Consider the following 17329-nt stretch of genomic DNA (forward strand, 5'->3'; position numbering starts at 1 on the left):
AGTCACACAGTCAGTCACACAGTCAGTCAGTCAGTCACACAGTCAGTCAGTCAGTCACTCACACAGTCAGTCAGTCACTCACACAGTCAGTCAGTCACTCACACAGTCAGTCAGTCACTCACACAGTCAGTCAGTCACTCACACAGTCAGTCACTCACACAGTCAGTCAGTCACACAAACAGTCAGTCACACAGTCAGTCAGTCACACAGTCAGTCACACAGTCAGTCAGTCACACAGTCAGTCAGTCAGTCAGTCACAGTCACACAGTCAGTCAGTCAGTCACACAGTCAGTCACACAGTCAGTCAGTCAGTCACACAGTCAGTCACACAGTCAGTCAGTCAGTCACACAGTCAGTCAGTCAGTCAGTCACAGTCAGTCAGTCAGTCACACACAGTCAGTCACACAGTCAGTCAGTCAGTCACACAGTCAGTCAGTCACACAGTCAGTCAGTCACACAGTCAGTCAGTCACAGTCAGTCAGTCACAGTCAGTCAGTCACAGTCAGTCAGTCAGTCAGTCACACAGTCAGTCAGTCAGTCACACAGTCAGTCAGTCACAGTCAGTCAGTCAGTCACACAGTCAGTCAGTCACAGTCAGTCAGTCACACAGTCAGTCAGTCACACAGTCAGTCAGTCACACAGTCAGTCAGTCACACAGTCAGTCAGTCACACAGTCAGTCAGTCAGTCACACAGTCAGTCAGTCAGTCACACAGTCAGTCACACAGTCAGTCAGTCACACAGTCAGTCAGTCAGTCACAGTCAGTCAGTCAGTCAGTCACACAGTCAGTCAGTCACACAGTCAGTCAGTCACACAGTCAGTCAGTCAGTCAGTCACAGTCACACAGTCAGTCAGTCAGTCACACAGTCAGTCAGTCAGTCACACAGTCAGTCACACAGTCAGTCAGTCACACAGTCAGTCAGTCAGTCGGTCACACAGTCAGTCAGTCAGTCGGTCACACAGTCAGTCAGTCAGTCAGTCACACAGTCAGTCAGTCAGTCAGTCACACAGTCAGTCAGTCAGTCAGTCACACAGTCAGTCAGTCAGTCAGTCACACAGTCAGTCAGTCACACAGTCAGTCAGTCAGTCAGTCACACAGTCAGTCAGTCAGTCAGTCACACAGTCAGTCAGTCAGTCAGTCACACAGTCAGTCAGTCACACAGTCAGTCAGTCACACAGTCAGTCAGTCAGTCAGTCAGTCACACAGTCAGTCAGTCACACAGTCAGTCAGTCACACAGTCAGTCAGTCAGTCACACAGTCAGTCACACAGTCAGTCAGTCAGTCACACAGTCAGTCACACAGTCAGTCAGTCAGTCACACAGTCAGTCAGTCAGTCAGTCACACACTCAGTCAGTCAGTCAGTCACACACTCAGTCAGTCAGTCAGTCACACAGTCAGTCAGTCACACAGTCAGTCAGTCAGTCAGTCACACAGTCAGTCAGTCAGTCAGTCACACAGTCAGTCAGTCAGTCAGTCAGTCACACAGTCAGTCAGTCAGTCACACAGTCAGTCAGTCAGTCACACAGTCAGTCAGTCACACAGTCAGTCAGTCAGTCACACAGTCAGTCAGTCACACAGTCAGTCAGTCAGTCAGTCACACAGTCAGTCAGTCAGTCACACAGTCAGTCAGTCAGTCACACAGTCAGTCACACAGTCAGTCAGTCAGTCAGTCAGTCACACAGTCAGTCAGTCAGTCAGTCAGTCACACAGTCAGTCAGTCAGTCAGTCACACAGTCAGTCAGTCAGTCAGTCACACAGTCAGTCAGTCACACACAGTCAGTCAGTCAGTCAGTCACACAGTAAGTCAGTCACACAGTAAGTCAGTCACACAGTCAGTCAGTCACACAGTCAGTCAGTCACACAGTCAGTCAGTCAGTCAGTCAGTCACACAGTCAGTCAGTCAGTCAGTCAGTCACACAGTCAGTCAGTCAGTCAGTCAGTCACACAGTCAGTCAGTCAGTCAGTCACACACTCAGTCAGTCAGTCAGTCACACACTCAGTCAGTCAGTCAGTCACACACTCAGTCAGTCAGTCAGTCACACACTCAGTCAGTCAGTCAGTCACACACTCAGTCAGTCAGTCAGTCACACACTCAGTCAGTCAGTCAGTCACACACTCAGTCAGTCAGTCAGTCAGTCACACACTCAGTCAGTCAGTCAGTCACACACTCAGTCAGCTGTCGGCTCTTCATTACGGACAGGCTCTGGGATTACTACAGGACATAGGAGGCACTGTGAACGCGCCTCCTATCTCCTGTCTGCTGATAGCACGTTTGATGTCTTCACCAAAGCGTGAAGATGAATGCGAATTATGCATTCATCAACTCGGAAGTCCCTCTGGTGGCAGTCTGAGTGACTGCAACTATAGGTGTTCCTAGCTTCCAAAGTAAACACTGTATTTTCTCAGAAAATACTGTGTTTACATGAGAAAGGCTGCAGGGAGCTATAGTTCTCACGTGAACAATCTAATTAAGCTGAAGTTGTTCAGGTGACTATAGTGTCCCTTTAACATCCAAACTTATCTTGTAAACAGTAGATATCATAATTCACTTACTTCTGTATGTACAACTTTAATAAGGAAGAAAAGATGCTGAAGTGTTTTGGCAATCAAGCCGAACTGCCTACATCTTTCCAGAAAGGTATTCATAGATGTATCAATTCTCCTCTGTAACTTGCTCCAGAACAGAGTCAGTTCCCTTGAATAAAGCAAAGACAAAAGTATTAGAAAACACCAATTACAACAAATACCCAGTAGCAGATTAAACATGCTAATACATACTAAAAACACACCAGTAAAAGTTATCCAACATTAATATTCCATTAAGTGCTTACTTCACGAGAGAAACTGCAATTTTAAAGGGACACTATAGTAACCACACAACTTCAGCTTAATTAAGCAGTTTTATATATAGATCATGCCCCTGCAGTCTCACTGCTCAATTCTCTGCCATTTAGGAGTTAAATAATTTTTGTTTCTGTTTATGCAGCCCTAGCTACACGTCCCCTGGCTGTGACTGTCTCCAGCAAGATCTAGCAAGCTATTAACAGAGCAGGAGATAAGAAATTCTAAATTAATGAGAATCAGCAATAAAAAGTATAAACATTAGAGGACGTGTTTAGGAAGGCAGTGCAAGTCACAAGCAGGGAGGTGTGACTAGGGTTGCACAAACAAAATTAACACCTAAATGGCACAGAATTTAGCAGTGAGAATGCAGGGACATGATCTATACACCAAAACTGCATCATTAGGCAAAAGTAGTTTCGCTGACTATAGTGTCCTTTTAAATTCTTGACTTAGTCTTTAAAACTATTTTACTACTTTTAATCCCAAGGAACAGGATATACATATTTGAGAGTACCACTGTGTCCAGCATGCATTAAAAGGGCACTGTGTGCACAGCTTCATCTCAGTGAAGTGGTCACAGTGTCTGCAGTTTCCTTGACCCTGTGATCATATTCAGTGTTACAGTTTTTAATGTTTGAGGTTTTTTCTTCTATTTAGCATAGTTTTACAAATAATCATAAGTTTCCCAAACAGAAGAAGATGCTTGGTGTAAAAATAAGATACACTGATTAGCCAAACACTAAAACCACTGACAGGTAAAGTGAATAGCATTGCTTATATTGGTACAATGGCACCTGTCAGGGTGTGGGATTTATTAGGCAACAAGCGAACAGTCAGTTCTTGAATTTCATGTTTTGGAATAAGGAAAAATGAGCAAGCGAAAAGATCTGAGTGGCTTTGACAAGGGCCAGATAGTGAGGACTAAATGACTGGGTCAGAGCATCTCAAAAATGTCAAGCCTTGTCTTGTGCTCCCAGTATGCACCTACCAAAAGTAGGGTAAGGAAGGACAAGCGGTGAACTAGCGTCAGGGTCATGGGAGCTAAAGGCTTATTAATGCACATGGGGAGCAAAGGCTAGCCAGCCTGGTCCGATCACAAAAAAGATCTATTGTAGCTCAAATTGCTGAAAAAAGTAATGCAAGCCACAATAGAAATGTGTCAGAACAAACAGTGCACCACAGTTTGCTGCGTATGGGGCTGCGTAGCCGCAGAACTGCCATAATGCCCACGATGACTTCTATCCACTGCTGAAAGCTCCTTCAATGAAGACAAGAGAGTGTCAAAACTGAACCATGGAGCAAAGAACTAAGTTGCCTGGTCTGATGAATCTTTTCTTTTAGATCAGATCAGTGGATGGCCAGGTGCATGTGCATCATGATGCACTGCACTATGTGAAGAAGGCACGCTGGTGGAGGCAGTGTTATGCTGGGAAAACTTTGGTCCTGGCATTCATGTGGATATTACTTTAACACGCACTACCTAGAGATTGTTGCAGACCATGTACACACCCTTTCATAGCAATGGTGTTTCCAGATGGCAGTGCCCTCCTAAGCACACACTGCAAAAATTGTTTAGGAATGGTTTTAGGAACATGACAGAGGTCAGGGTGGCCTCCAAATCCCCCAGAACTGAATCTGATTGAGCATCTGCGGTATGTGCCGAAACAAATCCAATCCATGGACGCCCCACCTCACAACTTGCAAGACCTAAAAGTATTGCTGCTAATGTCTTGGTGTCAGATACACAGGACATGTTCAGAGGTATTGTGGAGTCCATGCCTCGATGCATCGCAGCTGTTTTGGCAGCATGAGAAGAACCTGCACGATATTAGGCAGGTGATTTTAATGTTGTGGTTGATCAGTGTAGTACAATGAATGAAAACCTTTATTGCTAGACTGAGGAAATCCTCATCTCCAGCCCCACAAAGGCTAAACATTTGAATGTTTTAATATTGCAAGTGTTTGTAGCAGGCCACCCCTCTATTTCTTGGGCTAATTAGGAAGCAATAGTCTGAGTAGCAATAGCTGTGATTGGCCGACCTTGTCAGCCGACAGATTTCAGCCTATCACAGTGCTCATTGCTGCTACAAATTCAATTTGGTTGGAAGAGTGTAAACGGTCTTTGCAAAAACTGTCTCTAGTAGCATCTGGTCATGGACCCATTAATGTTAAATAGCTCACAAATGGTTTAACACTCAACTCAGAGTCAACACCAAGAGACTCCAAAAATGATAATGAATTGAATGAGATTAAATGGTTATAGTGCTTACAGTGTCCCCATTGTCTGGGTGCCAGGTCCATCTAGGATTAACCCTGCCTGCTGTAAACATAGCAGTTTCAGAGAAATTGCTATGTTTACATATGGGTTAATCCAGCCTCTAGTGGCTCTCATTGACAGCCGCTAGAGGCGCTTCCGCGCTTCTCTTTGTGATTTTCACAGTGAGAAGACGCCAACGTCCATAGGACTGCCTGAATACACGTGCATATACGCATTTAGCCAATGACGATCGAAGGAGGAGGAGATTCCCCAGTGCCGAGGGAGCCTGGCGCTGGAGAAAGGTGAGTGTTTAACCCCCTTCCTCCCGGCGGGAGTGGAACCCTGAGGGTGGGGGCATTTCACTTCTCTCTCTACTTGGTTTTCAAGAATGGAAAAAAACTTTCAGCATGCAATGGCATAAGTCAGTGGCTTTATGCTGGCCCTGGGAATGCCTGGTGTCACCTAAGACTCCAAGAATTATTGAAACTTAAAGAGGTAGGGGAGCACCAGGAGAAAGAGTGAAGCAAAGAGGACAGCAAAAAACTAAATAGGTTAAGGTCCCTCTAAGAATTAGAGCAGGTTCTGCTCTAAAAACCAAGTAGGATTATTTTAATTTATTTCATACTGATTTACATATACATAAATCACTATACATCTCTTTTGTGTTTGATATGCCATTTCCAACTTGGGGAGATCTGCTGTTTACATATATCCCTGAGCGGAGATTATACTGCTCAACACTATACTACTAGAGCACAGTATGTAGCACTGGTGTTCAGCATTTCCACACTCTGCTTCTAGGTGCTGAATGTTCCCCATAGAGATGTACTGATTCAATGCATCTCTATAACTATATGTGCATGTGCAACAGACGCCCAATGCTTTCCTATGGGAAAGCATTATATTGGCTGAGATCATAAAGACTGATTATCTCAGCAATAGAGGCAGTACTAGCCGCAGCAAGACCGGAGTGGTGGTGGAAAAAAGGCAAGTTAAAAAAACAAAAACCTTTTAACGTCACAGAGAGGAGTGCCAGGGAGCTAAAGATGTATTCCAGCACTGAGCCTATCACAGCACCAGCCGCTGCTATAAATTGGTGCAGCTAGAAAGAATGTGTAATCTCTACCTTAGCCATAACTCCAGTAGGGGCTGGAGCTGTAGGTGACCAGGAACCAGTTGTGTTAAATAATTCTTGACCAGTTTTAACACTTAAGTTGAGAAGATTTTAGGCACTATAATCTACACTTGTGCATTAGGTTTCAAACTAATCACAATTTTGCCCTAGGCAGGAACTACATTCTCTCAGAGATGTATTCACTAAACTCTGAATTGCAGTGAAGAGACATTTAGGTTAGAAGACAAACTGGTGAGAAATTTAGAGAATGGAAACTGCCTGGGAAGACATTTAGGGAAAGGATAGAGAAACGGATATTTAAAAAAAAGGATATTTAAGAAACAGACTAGGAGACATTTTAGGAGACAAAGTGAGGAGAGAAAGAGAGACATAAAGAGAGACAGAAAAAGAGAGAGAGAGAGGGAGAGAGAAAGAGAGGGAGAGAGAAAGAGAGAGAGAGAGAGAGAGAGAAAGAGAGAGAGAGAGAGAGAGAGAGAAAGAGAGAGAGAGAGAAAGAGAGAGAGAGAGAAAGAGAGAGAGAGAAAGAGAGAGAGAGAAAGAGAGAGAGAGAAAGAGGGGGAGAAAGAGAGAGAGAAAGAGAGGAGAGAAAGAGAGAGAGAGAGAGAGAGAGAGAGAGAGAGAGAGAGAGAGAGAGAGAGAGAGAAAGATAGAGAGAGAGAGAGAGAGAGAGAGAGAGAGAAAGAGAGAGAGAGAAAGAAAGAAAGACACTGCCCAATATAAACACACTCATCCGGTATATGCATCCATATAGCTTTAGTGACCAATATTGAAGTGTCTGGAAACCAACACAAGTTGCCTAATACATCCATCCTGCCTATTATATACAATCAACCATACATAAATCCACACACCCTCTAATACATCCATCCATATGTACGTACTGTCTAATACATATATTCATACACATTGTCTAATCTATATATATCCATACTCTCATACTGCTGAAAACATACATACATACATCAATGCATTTGGGGGAAGGGGGGGATTTAATTAATAATAGTGACACGTGTAACAATTTTTTTTTTCAGTTTAAAATAGAGGTGTATTATAAGGATCTCTTTAAGTGGTCACACTAGCAAATACTCTCACTTACACACTCTCACCGTCAGTGTCACTTACACACACACAGTCACTTACACACAGTCACACTCTCACCAACACACAGTGTTACATACTTACTGCCACTTAAATTTTAAAACCACACACAAACACCAATTTACAACCATGCAAAAAATAGCCAGTCCCCCTTAACCTGCACATATGCCAAACGTGATGACTGGAGGAGAAGGGGTCGAGGCTGCAGGAAGTTGTCCTTTGTTTCTAGTGGGTGAGCAAGAGAGCTGTGCACTCTGAGTACAGGCTGAATACTGCTCCCTTCATAGTGTTTCCGGTATTCACAGGCAGGTAGGCAGACGGAATACCAGGAAGCAGTGTGTTTTACTTGGGTTCTAGGTTTACAGAAACCCCTCTTTCCTAGCAGATAATCGGCAGAGAGGTGCCTAGCAGATGAATGGGAAACCTCTCTGTGGGCGCCCCAACAGGTTGGCACCCCAGGCGAATGCCATATTTTACTATAACCCTTTCACAGCACCGGCCCTGTGTGTGTTGCATCATGTGCCCAACAAAGAGTTTTTCCCATTGCATGGACGAAACTGTTCGTCCAAACACTTTTTTTTGGCGCATACAACTCTACTATAACCAATTCAATTAGTTGAATTGGTTATTTTGCCTACAGTGTCCCTCTACATTGTTAAACATGTTTACCTGTTTGCTATTATCTCGACAGATATCACACTTAAGAGTTCAGTTATATATCTTTTACTGTACTTCACTCACACTGTGTGTCAAACTACAACACTCTTGCTGTCTAGGACTCTTTAAAAAAAAAAAATCTCAAGTAAAGAATGTAAACAAATTGATACTTTAGATTCTCTGCTTATATGGCATTAAACATACTATAAGGTTATTTTGCAATGTGCTTTAAAAGTGTTCTGTATTTACACAATTTTTCACCTGGAACACCCCAAGTCAATTTCGATTTTGTCCAAGGGGACGAAAGACCCATTTATAATAAAAATAGCTAATTATGTGTTTTATACAACTGCAGATGTTACAATGCATAAATTATCTGCCAATCTACACATGCAGTGACTGCAACATGCAATATAAACTATCTTTATGCCAGCTGTTACATCAAATTAAAAATATAGCAGTAGTCAACTACCACTTACCAAGAGCAAGATGTTATTTCATTTTGTAGCTGCTGAGTAAGATATGTAGTACACAAAATAAATGCTGTGTTGTCTTGTCCTTCTGATTCCAGATTACATATGGTATCTAAAACCTCCTTCCCCTCCATCGTTGAAATCTAAGAAAATTCAAGGTAAACAAAGACATGTATAAAACAATTTTAAACCAACATTTGGTTGCAGACTGTAGAATTTACACTGAAGTAGGATAGTTTTATCAGATAATGGAAGATAAATGCTGCATAATGCAGTGCTTCTAAAAGCAGTTGTCAAGGACCACACACAAAGCAAGTCCGTCTGCAGACTTTGCAGAATTTGCAAAGACCCACTGAGGGTGACTAACGCTGCTGGTGGGGAGCTGGAAGATAGACGGCACATGCAACAGTGCTGCTTTAAAGTGCTATAACAGTCTTACATATTAATGACTGTTCAAGAGAAACATTCATTATATACTCAAGTGCTCATAAAAAGGCAAGAGAATGAAGCAAGAGGACGAGAGAGGTTTAAAAGGAGCACTCATGCCTCCCTAAAAATATTAAAATCTTACTTTATTCAAGTCTGGAGCTGCAGGCTTTGTCCCTGTTTCCTGCAGACCTATCCACTGCCTGCAGACATCAGCAGAAGTGGTAGCCTGACCACTGGAAGGTTCTCTAGCAGCCATCTGAGGAGTGGCCAGCAAAGTTATCACTAGGCTGTAATGTAAACACTGCATTTTCTCTGAAGATAATGATTCTACTCACCAGAACAAATGCAATAAGCTGTAGTTCTAGTTACTATAGTGTCCCTTTAAACTGTTACAAAAAATAATTTGGTTATAGGCGTTAAATCCCTTTATCTGTTTATGTAGCCCTAGCCACACGTCCTCTGGCTGTGACACTCATAGCCTGCATGAAAACAAAGTTATTTCATATAAAATCAGATGTAACTTTAAAAGATTATCTCCTGCTCTGTAAATGGAACTTTAAAGGGACACTATAGTCACCAAATCAACTTTAGCTTAATGAAGCAGTTTTAGTGTATGGATCATGCCCATTGAGTCCCACTGCTCAATTCTCTGCAATTTAGGAGTTAATTAATTTGTTTATGCAGCCCTAGTCACACACTGAATGTGACTTGCACAGCTTTCCTAAGCACTTCCTGTAACAAGTCATCTAATGTTTACACTTCCTCTATATCAAATTATATTTAATTTAGAATCTTATTTCCTGCTCTGTTAACTTGCTAGACCCTTCAGGATTCTCCTTTATATAATTAAAATTCAGGCACATTGTAAATCTTGTTCTATATTTGATTCAAGCTTGAGACGTGGGGGTTGAAACATTGTGGTGTCTCATTTATCCAAATAAATAAAATTGAAGATATTGAGTGTCTGGATCCTCTTTCTACCACTGATATCTACTCCCTGGGGCTGGTGCTGGCCCTTTGTCCAGTTTTGCACCTGAATCTTCACGTGATTGAAGTGCGGTTTGTTTTTTTCTAAATTTGATTTAAGTGAAAAAAACAGAAGTATATTGAATAGATAGAGTAAATACTTTTGAAACCAATTGTCTCAACGTGGATTTAGTATGGACCCATATCAATATTACTGTAGTTATAGTAATTGAGGTTTAACCCCTTAAGGACACATGACATGTGTGACATGTCATGATTCCCTTTTATTCCAGAAGTTTGGTCCTTAAGGGGTTAAATAAAAATATGGCACTTTAAATAGAGTGTAAAATAGTTTGAGGTAGACAATTTGCATATAATAAATATGAACCCCTAAGGACACAGCTATAAAAGCTTGTCTTGCACTTTAAGGGACATTGTAGGCACCCAGACCACTTCAGCTAATTGAAGTGGTCTGAGTGCTGTAACCTTTTTGCACTCTAACAGACAGCCACTAGAGTGCCTCTGGAATCCAAACTGACTTTTGGTCCGTTATCTGACCCTGGACGTCCTCACGGACCTCCAGCGCCAGATTTTCCCCATAGGAAAGCATTGAATAATGCGGACCGCTCGGGCAGTGGACGGCCGCTGCCTGGCTATCCGGCCCACCAGCGGTATGGCAACAACCCCCCCCCCCCCCCCCCGGTGGGGGTGATCCCGGTCCCCACCCTGAGACCCATCGGAACTCCACAATGCTTGGAGCAGAGGCAGAGAAGGCACGGCGCACAGGCAGTTTCCAAGATGCCGGAGACCACATGGCAAGCGACCCTGATCACAACCAATCAGAGTGGGAACCGGCGGAGTGGGTGCTAAGACCCTATGAGCAGAGCAAAAAAAGGAACTGGCACTGTATACTGGATTACCCTACCATACCAAGCAACGCATCGAGAGGAAGCCGAAATGCACAGACTGATCACTCACAGCAGACATGATGCCTGGGACCTCTCACCAGCCCAAGACAAACACCTGACAGATCAGCGAACAGAGGAATACTGATAGTGCAGCAGACATCTCAGCTTATCGCACCGAAGAAACCATCCTCACTGAATAAAGAACGGTCTCCTGACAGGCAAACACAGACCTTCGCCTGGCCGACGTGGAACCCACCTGGGGTGGACATTTTCTTTTTCAGTCTAATCATAAGTGTTATGGCTGCTTTTGAGTTTAATATAGCCACTCATGCTCTAGCCCAGCATAACCTGCAACCACTCTCAGAAAGCTTAGGCAGCTAAGAAAGATGTCTACTCATTATCTCAATATTGTAATCAGCCTAAGAAAAGCTCAATAACTAGCATGAAAAACTTTATCACTAGCCGTTATAAACTACTTGAATGGTAATATTGTATTTAGCGGGAATAAATAAGCATACTTATTTACTGCAGTCACTAGTATGTAGAGTATGTTAGCTTAAGCAGTCAGTAAAACCACTAACAACGTAACGACAACCTACTTATGTTACTTATTAATCTATATAAATTCTACTCTAGTACTCCAAGCGTGACATTTTACAAAGTTAAATGTGCTGACAACTCTGCCATGATAATGTATGCCAAAGTAAAGAGAAAAGTGGACTAATGGGTGGCGGATATAAACAATCTGCCTCCCAAAGAGACCTGGTATCTTTATAGAGAAAGCTCCTCTGCCATAGATAAATATCAAAGTAGTGTGCAGAGAGCAAAAACAAAAAAACTCTTTAATAATCCCTCGTAGGGGAGAAACTACAACAAACATGAAAAAAAAGAAATACATATAAAATAGAGTCAAAAAATGGGGTGGTATATTGACTGGTCTACCAAGAGAAAAGTTAATGGTGTAGTCAGAGAGATCAAATTGTCAATATACATGTAGCAAAAGTTGCTAGATGTTTGCAAATAATAGAGGATACATTAAATGTAGCAAACTAGGAGCACTGGATGCAACATATATGAGTCTATAAATAGAACGTAAATGCATCGAAAACCAGAGTAGCAACCTAAATCTGCAACATTGCTAAATGAATAAGCGGTCTAAATGACCAAAAATAGCGATGTGAAACAAAATTGCCTATAAAGCTATAGGAGATTTGGGGGAAGGAGTCCCTAACATCGTATAAATCTTGAACTGGTATCCAGTCCTATCATCAGGTAATAAAGACAATCTGCCAGCCCAAGTGAACCTAAATTAAAATCATCCCAAACTTTGTGGCATTTATTTTTCAATTCTTACATATTGTAATTTTGCTACTTATTTTCTAAATGATTCCCTAAATCAGGGGTGGGCAATCTGCAGCCCTCCAGATGCTTTGCTAGCATTTTAGCCCTAAGAGCATTAAGGGAGATGTAGTCCAAAACATCTGGAGGGCTGCAGATTGCCCACCCCTGCCCTAAAGGATTCCCTGTGTAATACAGTTATCCTACCTGTTCTCAGCATCTCCCGAGTACAATACCTCATACGTATATATTTGCACAGTAACATTCCCAATCCCAATCCATAATCCTAAACTAAATCCTAATCTCAAATCTAATCAAAAACCATACCAAGCCTAACCCATACCCCTAACTAATTACACTTTAACTCTAATCCGAGCAATAGAGTTAGGATTCCCTCTGCTGAACTGCACAAGGGAAATCCTCTACTGACATCAGCAAAGGGATTACCTTGCTGACCCTAATATGAAACATAATTCCAATACTACAATTAACTCAAAACAACATCTTAAAACTAAACCAAATCTTCATTCTAATCCCAAGGGTTTATCTCTGCTAATATCAGAACAGAGAGATTCTAAGCTAAAACAGAGTGCCGCATAGCTGCCATCTACTGGCTAATTTCAGTATTACTGTATCTCATCTCTAATTCTAAAACTAGTATGCTGGGCAACTGCCTGAGACCCTGGTGGTATCACAAGCACTATATCCAGTAAAAGAATCTCTGTAGCTAAGCTTGATATCTAAAATGCAGGGTTATCTAGGGAGTTAAAGAGAACTATACAGTGCAGACATTCAACACTGCATGCAACTCATCAAAAGGTATGTAGAATTGCCCAGCTGACAGAGGAGATTTAACCCTGCTCATACCACATTGTAACAATGGGGATTGTAAATAGAGTGCTTAACGGGATAAAAACCAAAGGAGTAGCTGCCACATAGCTGTAGACTGAAAATGGACTCTTAATGATGCAACAATGCTTAGTGACCTTTTACATTTAGTATACAAAGTAATGTTGAATTAAAAATCTCATCTGTCATGCAAACATATTTTTGTAAGTAAACATTTTTTTGTAGCACATACCTCTTTAAAAGCATCTTCATCTGGCAACATTGTACACAAACAAGTGATAAATGTTTGACGGAAAAATAAATTGTTTGAAATGTCTGCAGATTCAGAACAGAGTTTTGACAAGATCATTGCTTGCTGTATGCAGTTTGACTTCATCAAATGTTTTGCACGCATCTGTAGAAAACAGGACCCTTCTTGTGAAATCCATTTCTGAACTGGTAAAAAGAGGAGGAAAAAAACAAAACCACTAATTTACAACAGAATTCATTTGTCTGTACTACTGCTGTAAACACATGGGTTAAATGTACATTTGCAGGATAAGTTGGTGCTATACACACACACCTATTAATGAATATATGCTACATATTCTAACAAATAAAAACACATTTTAGCAGCAATCATGCCAAATTAGATGTCATTCCATGGGGGCAACTTTAAAGGGACACTGTAGTCACCAGAACAACTACAGCTTAATGTATTTGTTCTGGTGAGATCGCGCCGCTGCAATGCCACTTGAATTCCATACAATTAAGGAGTTGCATCAGTTTAACAGCTCTAGTCACACCTCGCCAGCATAAGTCTTGCACAGCCTTCCTAAACACTTCATGAAAAGGAACCTAGATATTTTAGGTTGCTTTATTGCTGCCTGGTTAATCTAGAATTTAAAAAAAAAACTTTATCACCTGCTCTTTTAACAGCCTTCTAGAGCCTACTCCAGTTTACCGTGTTTGATCCAAGTTAAAATTACAAAGCTGGATAAAAGCTTCTAAATCAAGTAAACATCGGATTGAAAATTACACTTTTTTCCAAGCATGCTGTGTGGGTCACAGCCAGGGGCGGTCTGACTAGGGCTGCATAGACAGAAACAAGTAATTTAACTCCTATGGGGCAGAAAATTGAGCAGTGAGACTGCAGGGGCATGATCTATACACCAAAACTGCTTCAATAAACTAAAAGTTGTTTTGATGCCTATAGTATCACTATAAAGAGAGGTCAGATTATTTGCCACATGGTCACAAAATGCTAAAATGTCATACAGCTCCTATGGAACCTATACAAAATTGCCAACACTACATCACAAAACTGAGAATGGGGTATATGGAGCTAAGGTGTCAGCTCTCAAAATAACAGAATATAAACACAATGACCATGTTAATTCAACGCACAAAATGTTTCTGGCTTCCCCCCATATGTCCCCTATGACATGCTGCCAATATAATATCACGCGATTGAAATCCCACCAAATATGTTCCATATCACCCCGTTTAGCTCCACACCTCCAGCATTGATCACTTACCAATGGACAAAATTTATGTAATCGAGCTGGAGTCCTATACCATCTAGTAACTCTTTTAAAGAATTTTTTTCTAGACATGCTGATTTGTGAGTTCATCCCCATTTTAAACACGTATGACCAATCCTCATTATCATCGCCATTTATATAGCGCCAACAGATTCTGTAGCGTTTTACAATATTATGAGAGGGGGGATTAACTATAAATAGGACAATTACAAAAAACATTAGTCATTTGAATATTAAGGCCTTGCATCCACTTCCGTTGAAAGGAAGGTACTAGCCCTTCTGTAGCCCGTCTCTGTATTATGTTATATATACTGGATAGATGCCATTTATTCAATGTCCGTGGACCACAGAAGTTCAAATTGTGTTTTATGTCTTGAATGCCAATATGGTATCACTGATTTTTTTTAAAGAAAAATTTTAAATGTGCGATTCCCATTTTATCCATGAGTGTTGTCTTACTTTTCCATTGGGGGAAGTCCCTAATCTTATTAGGCGTTTCTTCCGTCAAACTTATTATAGGTGGATATAGACTGTAAGCTCATTTGAGCAGGGTCCTCTTCAACCTATTATTCCTGTAAGTTTTCTTGTAATTGTCTTATTTATTGTTACATCCCCCCCTCTGAAAATATTGTAAAGCGCTACGGAATCTGTTGGCGCTATATAAATGGCAATAATAATAATAATAATAATATGCATCTCCTATTATACTTCTTAGTAAATGCTTACCATGACCATTCTGAACCTCAAAATTAAGTGCTATAAGGAGGAATACAGATGGTCCTGGAGCCAACCCCCAAATATCTTTAAAACATCTCCATGTCTGCAATGTGTGGTTTTATAAACTGATGTGAGGTAGGTAACAATACACTTAACTGGCAATTTTGCCAAGGTAGCATCTGTAGCCTAGCCTTTATAAAGCTCTGTTCCAAAGCATACCATGATTTTTTCTTATCTGTGGCCATCCACTCTCTTAATCGCGTGAACAATACTGCCACATAATATCTGTATATATGTGGGAGGCCCAGTCCTCCTCTATCGATCGGTAATGTAAGTATATTATAGGCTATACGTGGGGTTTAATTACTCCAAATAAACAAGATGAGCAGGGAGTGCATCTTTCAAAAAACTCTTTAGGAACTAATATAGGTAATGTCTGAAACAAATACAAAGCTTTGGGAAGTATCATTTTTATGATGTTAAGGAAAAGGATGGCAAATCCCATTTTTAAAGATCTTTACCTATATTTTCTACCAACCTTTCATAATTTAATGTAATTCTTTATGTTGTACTGACAGCTGTATCCCAAGATATGTTAAACCTGTATCAGTCCACTTATAGTTATACTTCCTCTGTATTTGCACTTTCGGTCTTTTGTCTATCCCAACCCCCAATATTTCACACTTACCTATATTCACTTTAAAAATTGAAAAAGCACCAAATTTTTCCACTTCCATACGAACATAAGATAGCGTATGTAATGGTTCTGTAATCATAAGTAAAACATTGTCTGCAAAATCAGCTTCCTTTGCCTCTCCTCCAATACATCCATATCCTTTAATATTTGTATTCCTTCGTATAGCCTCAATGCCAAAACAAAAAGAAGCGGGGATAGAGGACAGCCCTGGCGAGTACCATTACCAATGTTAAAATGGGTCGATAATTGGCCATTAAAGGACCACTATAGGCACCCAGACCACTTCAGCTCTAGGATTAACCCTGCCAGAGAAACTGCTATGTTTACATATGGGTTAATCCAGACTCTAGTGGCTGTCTCATTGACAGCCGCTAGAGGCGCTTCCGCGCTTTTTCTTGTATTTCCTTTGTTCATTCCCCATTTAATTAATATATCCCTGATCACTCCTTTATGAGCTTCCCAAAACCATGGGTCATTCATATCACCTGTACAATTTTCTAGAAAATAACGAGTGTCCCTCCATTTTAAGTCCTCAATCACCCTTGGATCGTCAAGGAGTTTTTGTCCCTAAATAGTGTAAAAATGAGCTTTAGAAATACTGTGTTTAATCTTTACTTTGATCAGATTATCTACCCCTCCTCTGATGTCATGTCATATCTCCCTGCTTCCTGTATTTCAGCCAGACTGCCTACCAATGGCCATGCTCCAATGATTCTCTTTGAGAATCGGTAGTGACACGCCTTACTGGGCAAGCCTGAGCTTCACTCAGCTCAACACATATAGTGTCATATGGCACAAATATAAAGAGACAAACTCATACATGCCTATTGAGCTGTGTGTGTGTGTGTGTTTCTCTCTCTAGGTAGGTTCACACTGGACAGTGGGGTTGGCTAACAGGGGAAGGGTTAACACTTGGTAGGGAGGCTAGCTGAAAGGGGCTGAGGAGAATGCATTACTTGAATTACAGGGAGTAAGGGGGAGGAGCACATTTGGGCTCTAGCAGCAGTGCAGTCTGTACTTTGAGCATTCGTTACATTAGACAAAACATGCCTCTGTTTTCATTGGCTGCAAAAGGTATGTTTCTTTCAGAGACTGGGAATCCAAAACATGTTGAAATGTGAGAGGGGGGTGGCTAATGAGGCTGGGTTACACTATTGAAAACAGCAAAACATTTTACAGCACTGCAGGAAAACTACACAAAAAAAGACTAACCACAAGTATTTTGAGCTTATTCCTTTTAATTTAAGCTTAACCTTTTTAGCTGCATGGAGTGTCCCTTTAAAGCAAGCATTCAAAATTTCAAAGGATATTGCACAGCCATTGAGCTACAATTTACTCACAACCTTCAATGTGTACATTATTTTGTCTTAAAGTACATTCATATCCAACAGCAAAACCTGCACCTACACGGTCATTTATTTGCTCTTTTGAACAGTCA

At 41.2% G+C, this 17329-nt stretch overlaps 1 protein-coding gene across 1 annotated transcript in view; it reads right to left on the minus strand.

Moving 5' to 3' along the window:
- RLF (RLF zinc finger) overlaps positions 1-17329 on the minus strand; it is a 52281-nt gene that overhangs the window by 12211 nt on the left and 22741 nt on the right. Inside the window, exons 5-7 of the mRNA XM_063456463.1 lie at positions 13187-13389; positions 8471-8607; positions 2554-2695 (exon numbers count right to left, since the gene is read on the minus strand). Of these exons, the coding sequence (XP_063312533.1) occupies positions 2554-2695; positions 8471-8607; positions 13187-13389 (482 nt within the window). The remainder of the gene's footprint in view (positions 1-2553; positions 2696-8470; positions 8608-13186; positions 13390-17329) is intronic.

This window comes from Pelobates fuscus, chromosome 1, assembly GCF_036172605.1.
Source record: "Pelobates fuscus isolate aPelFus1 chromosome 1, aPelFus1.pri, whole genome shotgun sequence".
NCBI classification, from domain to species: domain Eukaryota; kingdom Metazoa; phylum Chordata; class Amphibia; order Anura; family Pelobatidae; genus Pelobates; species Pelobates fuscus.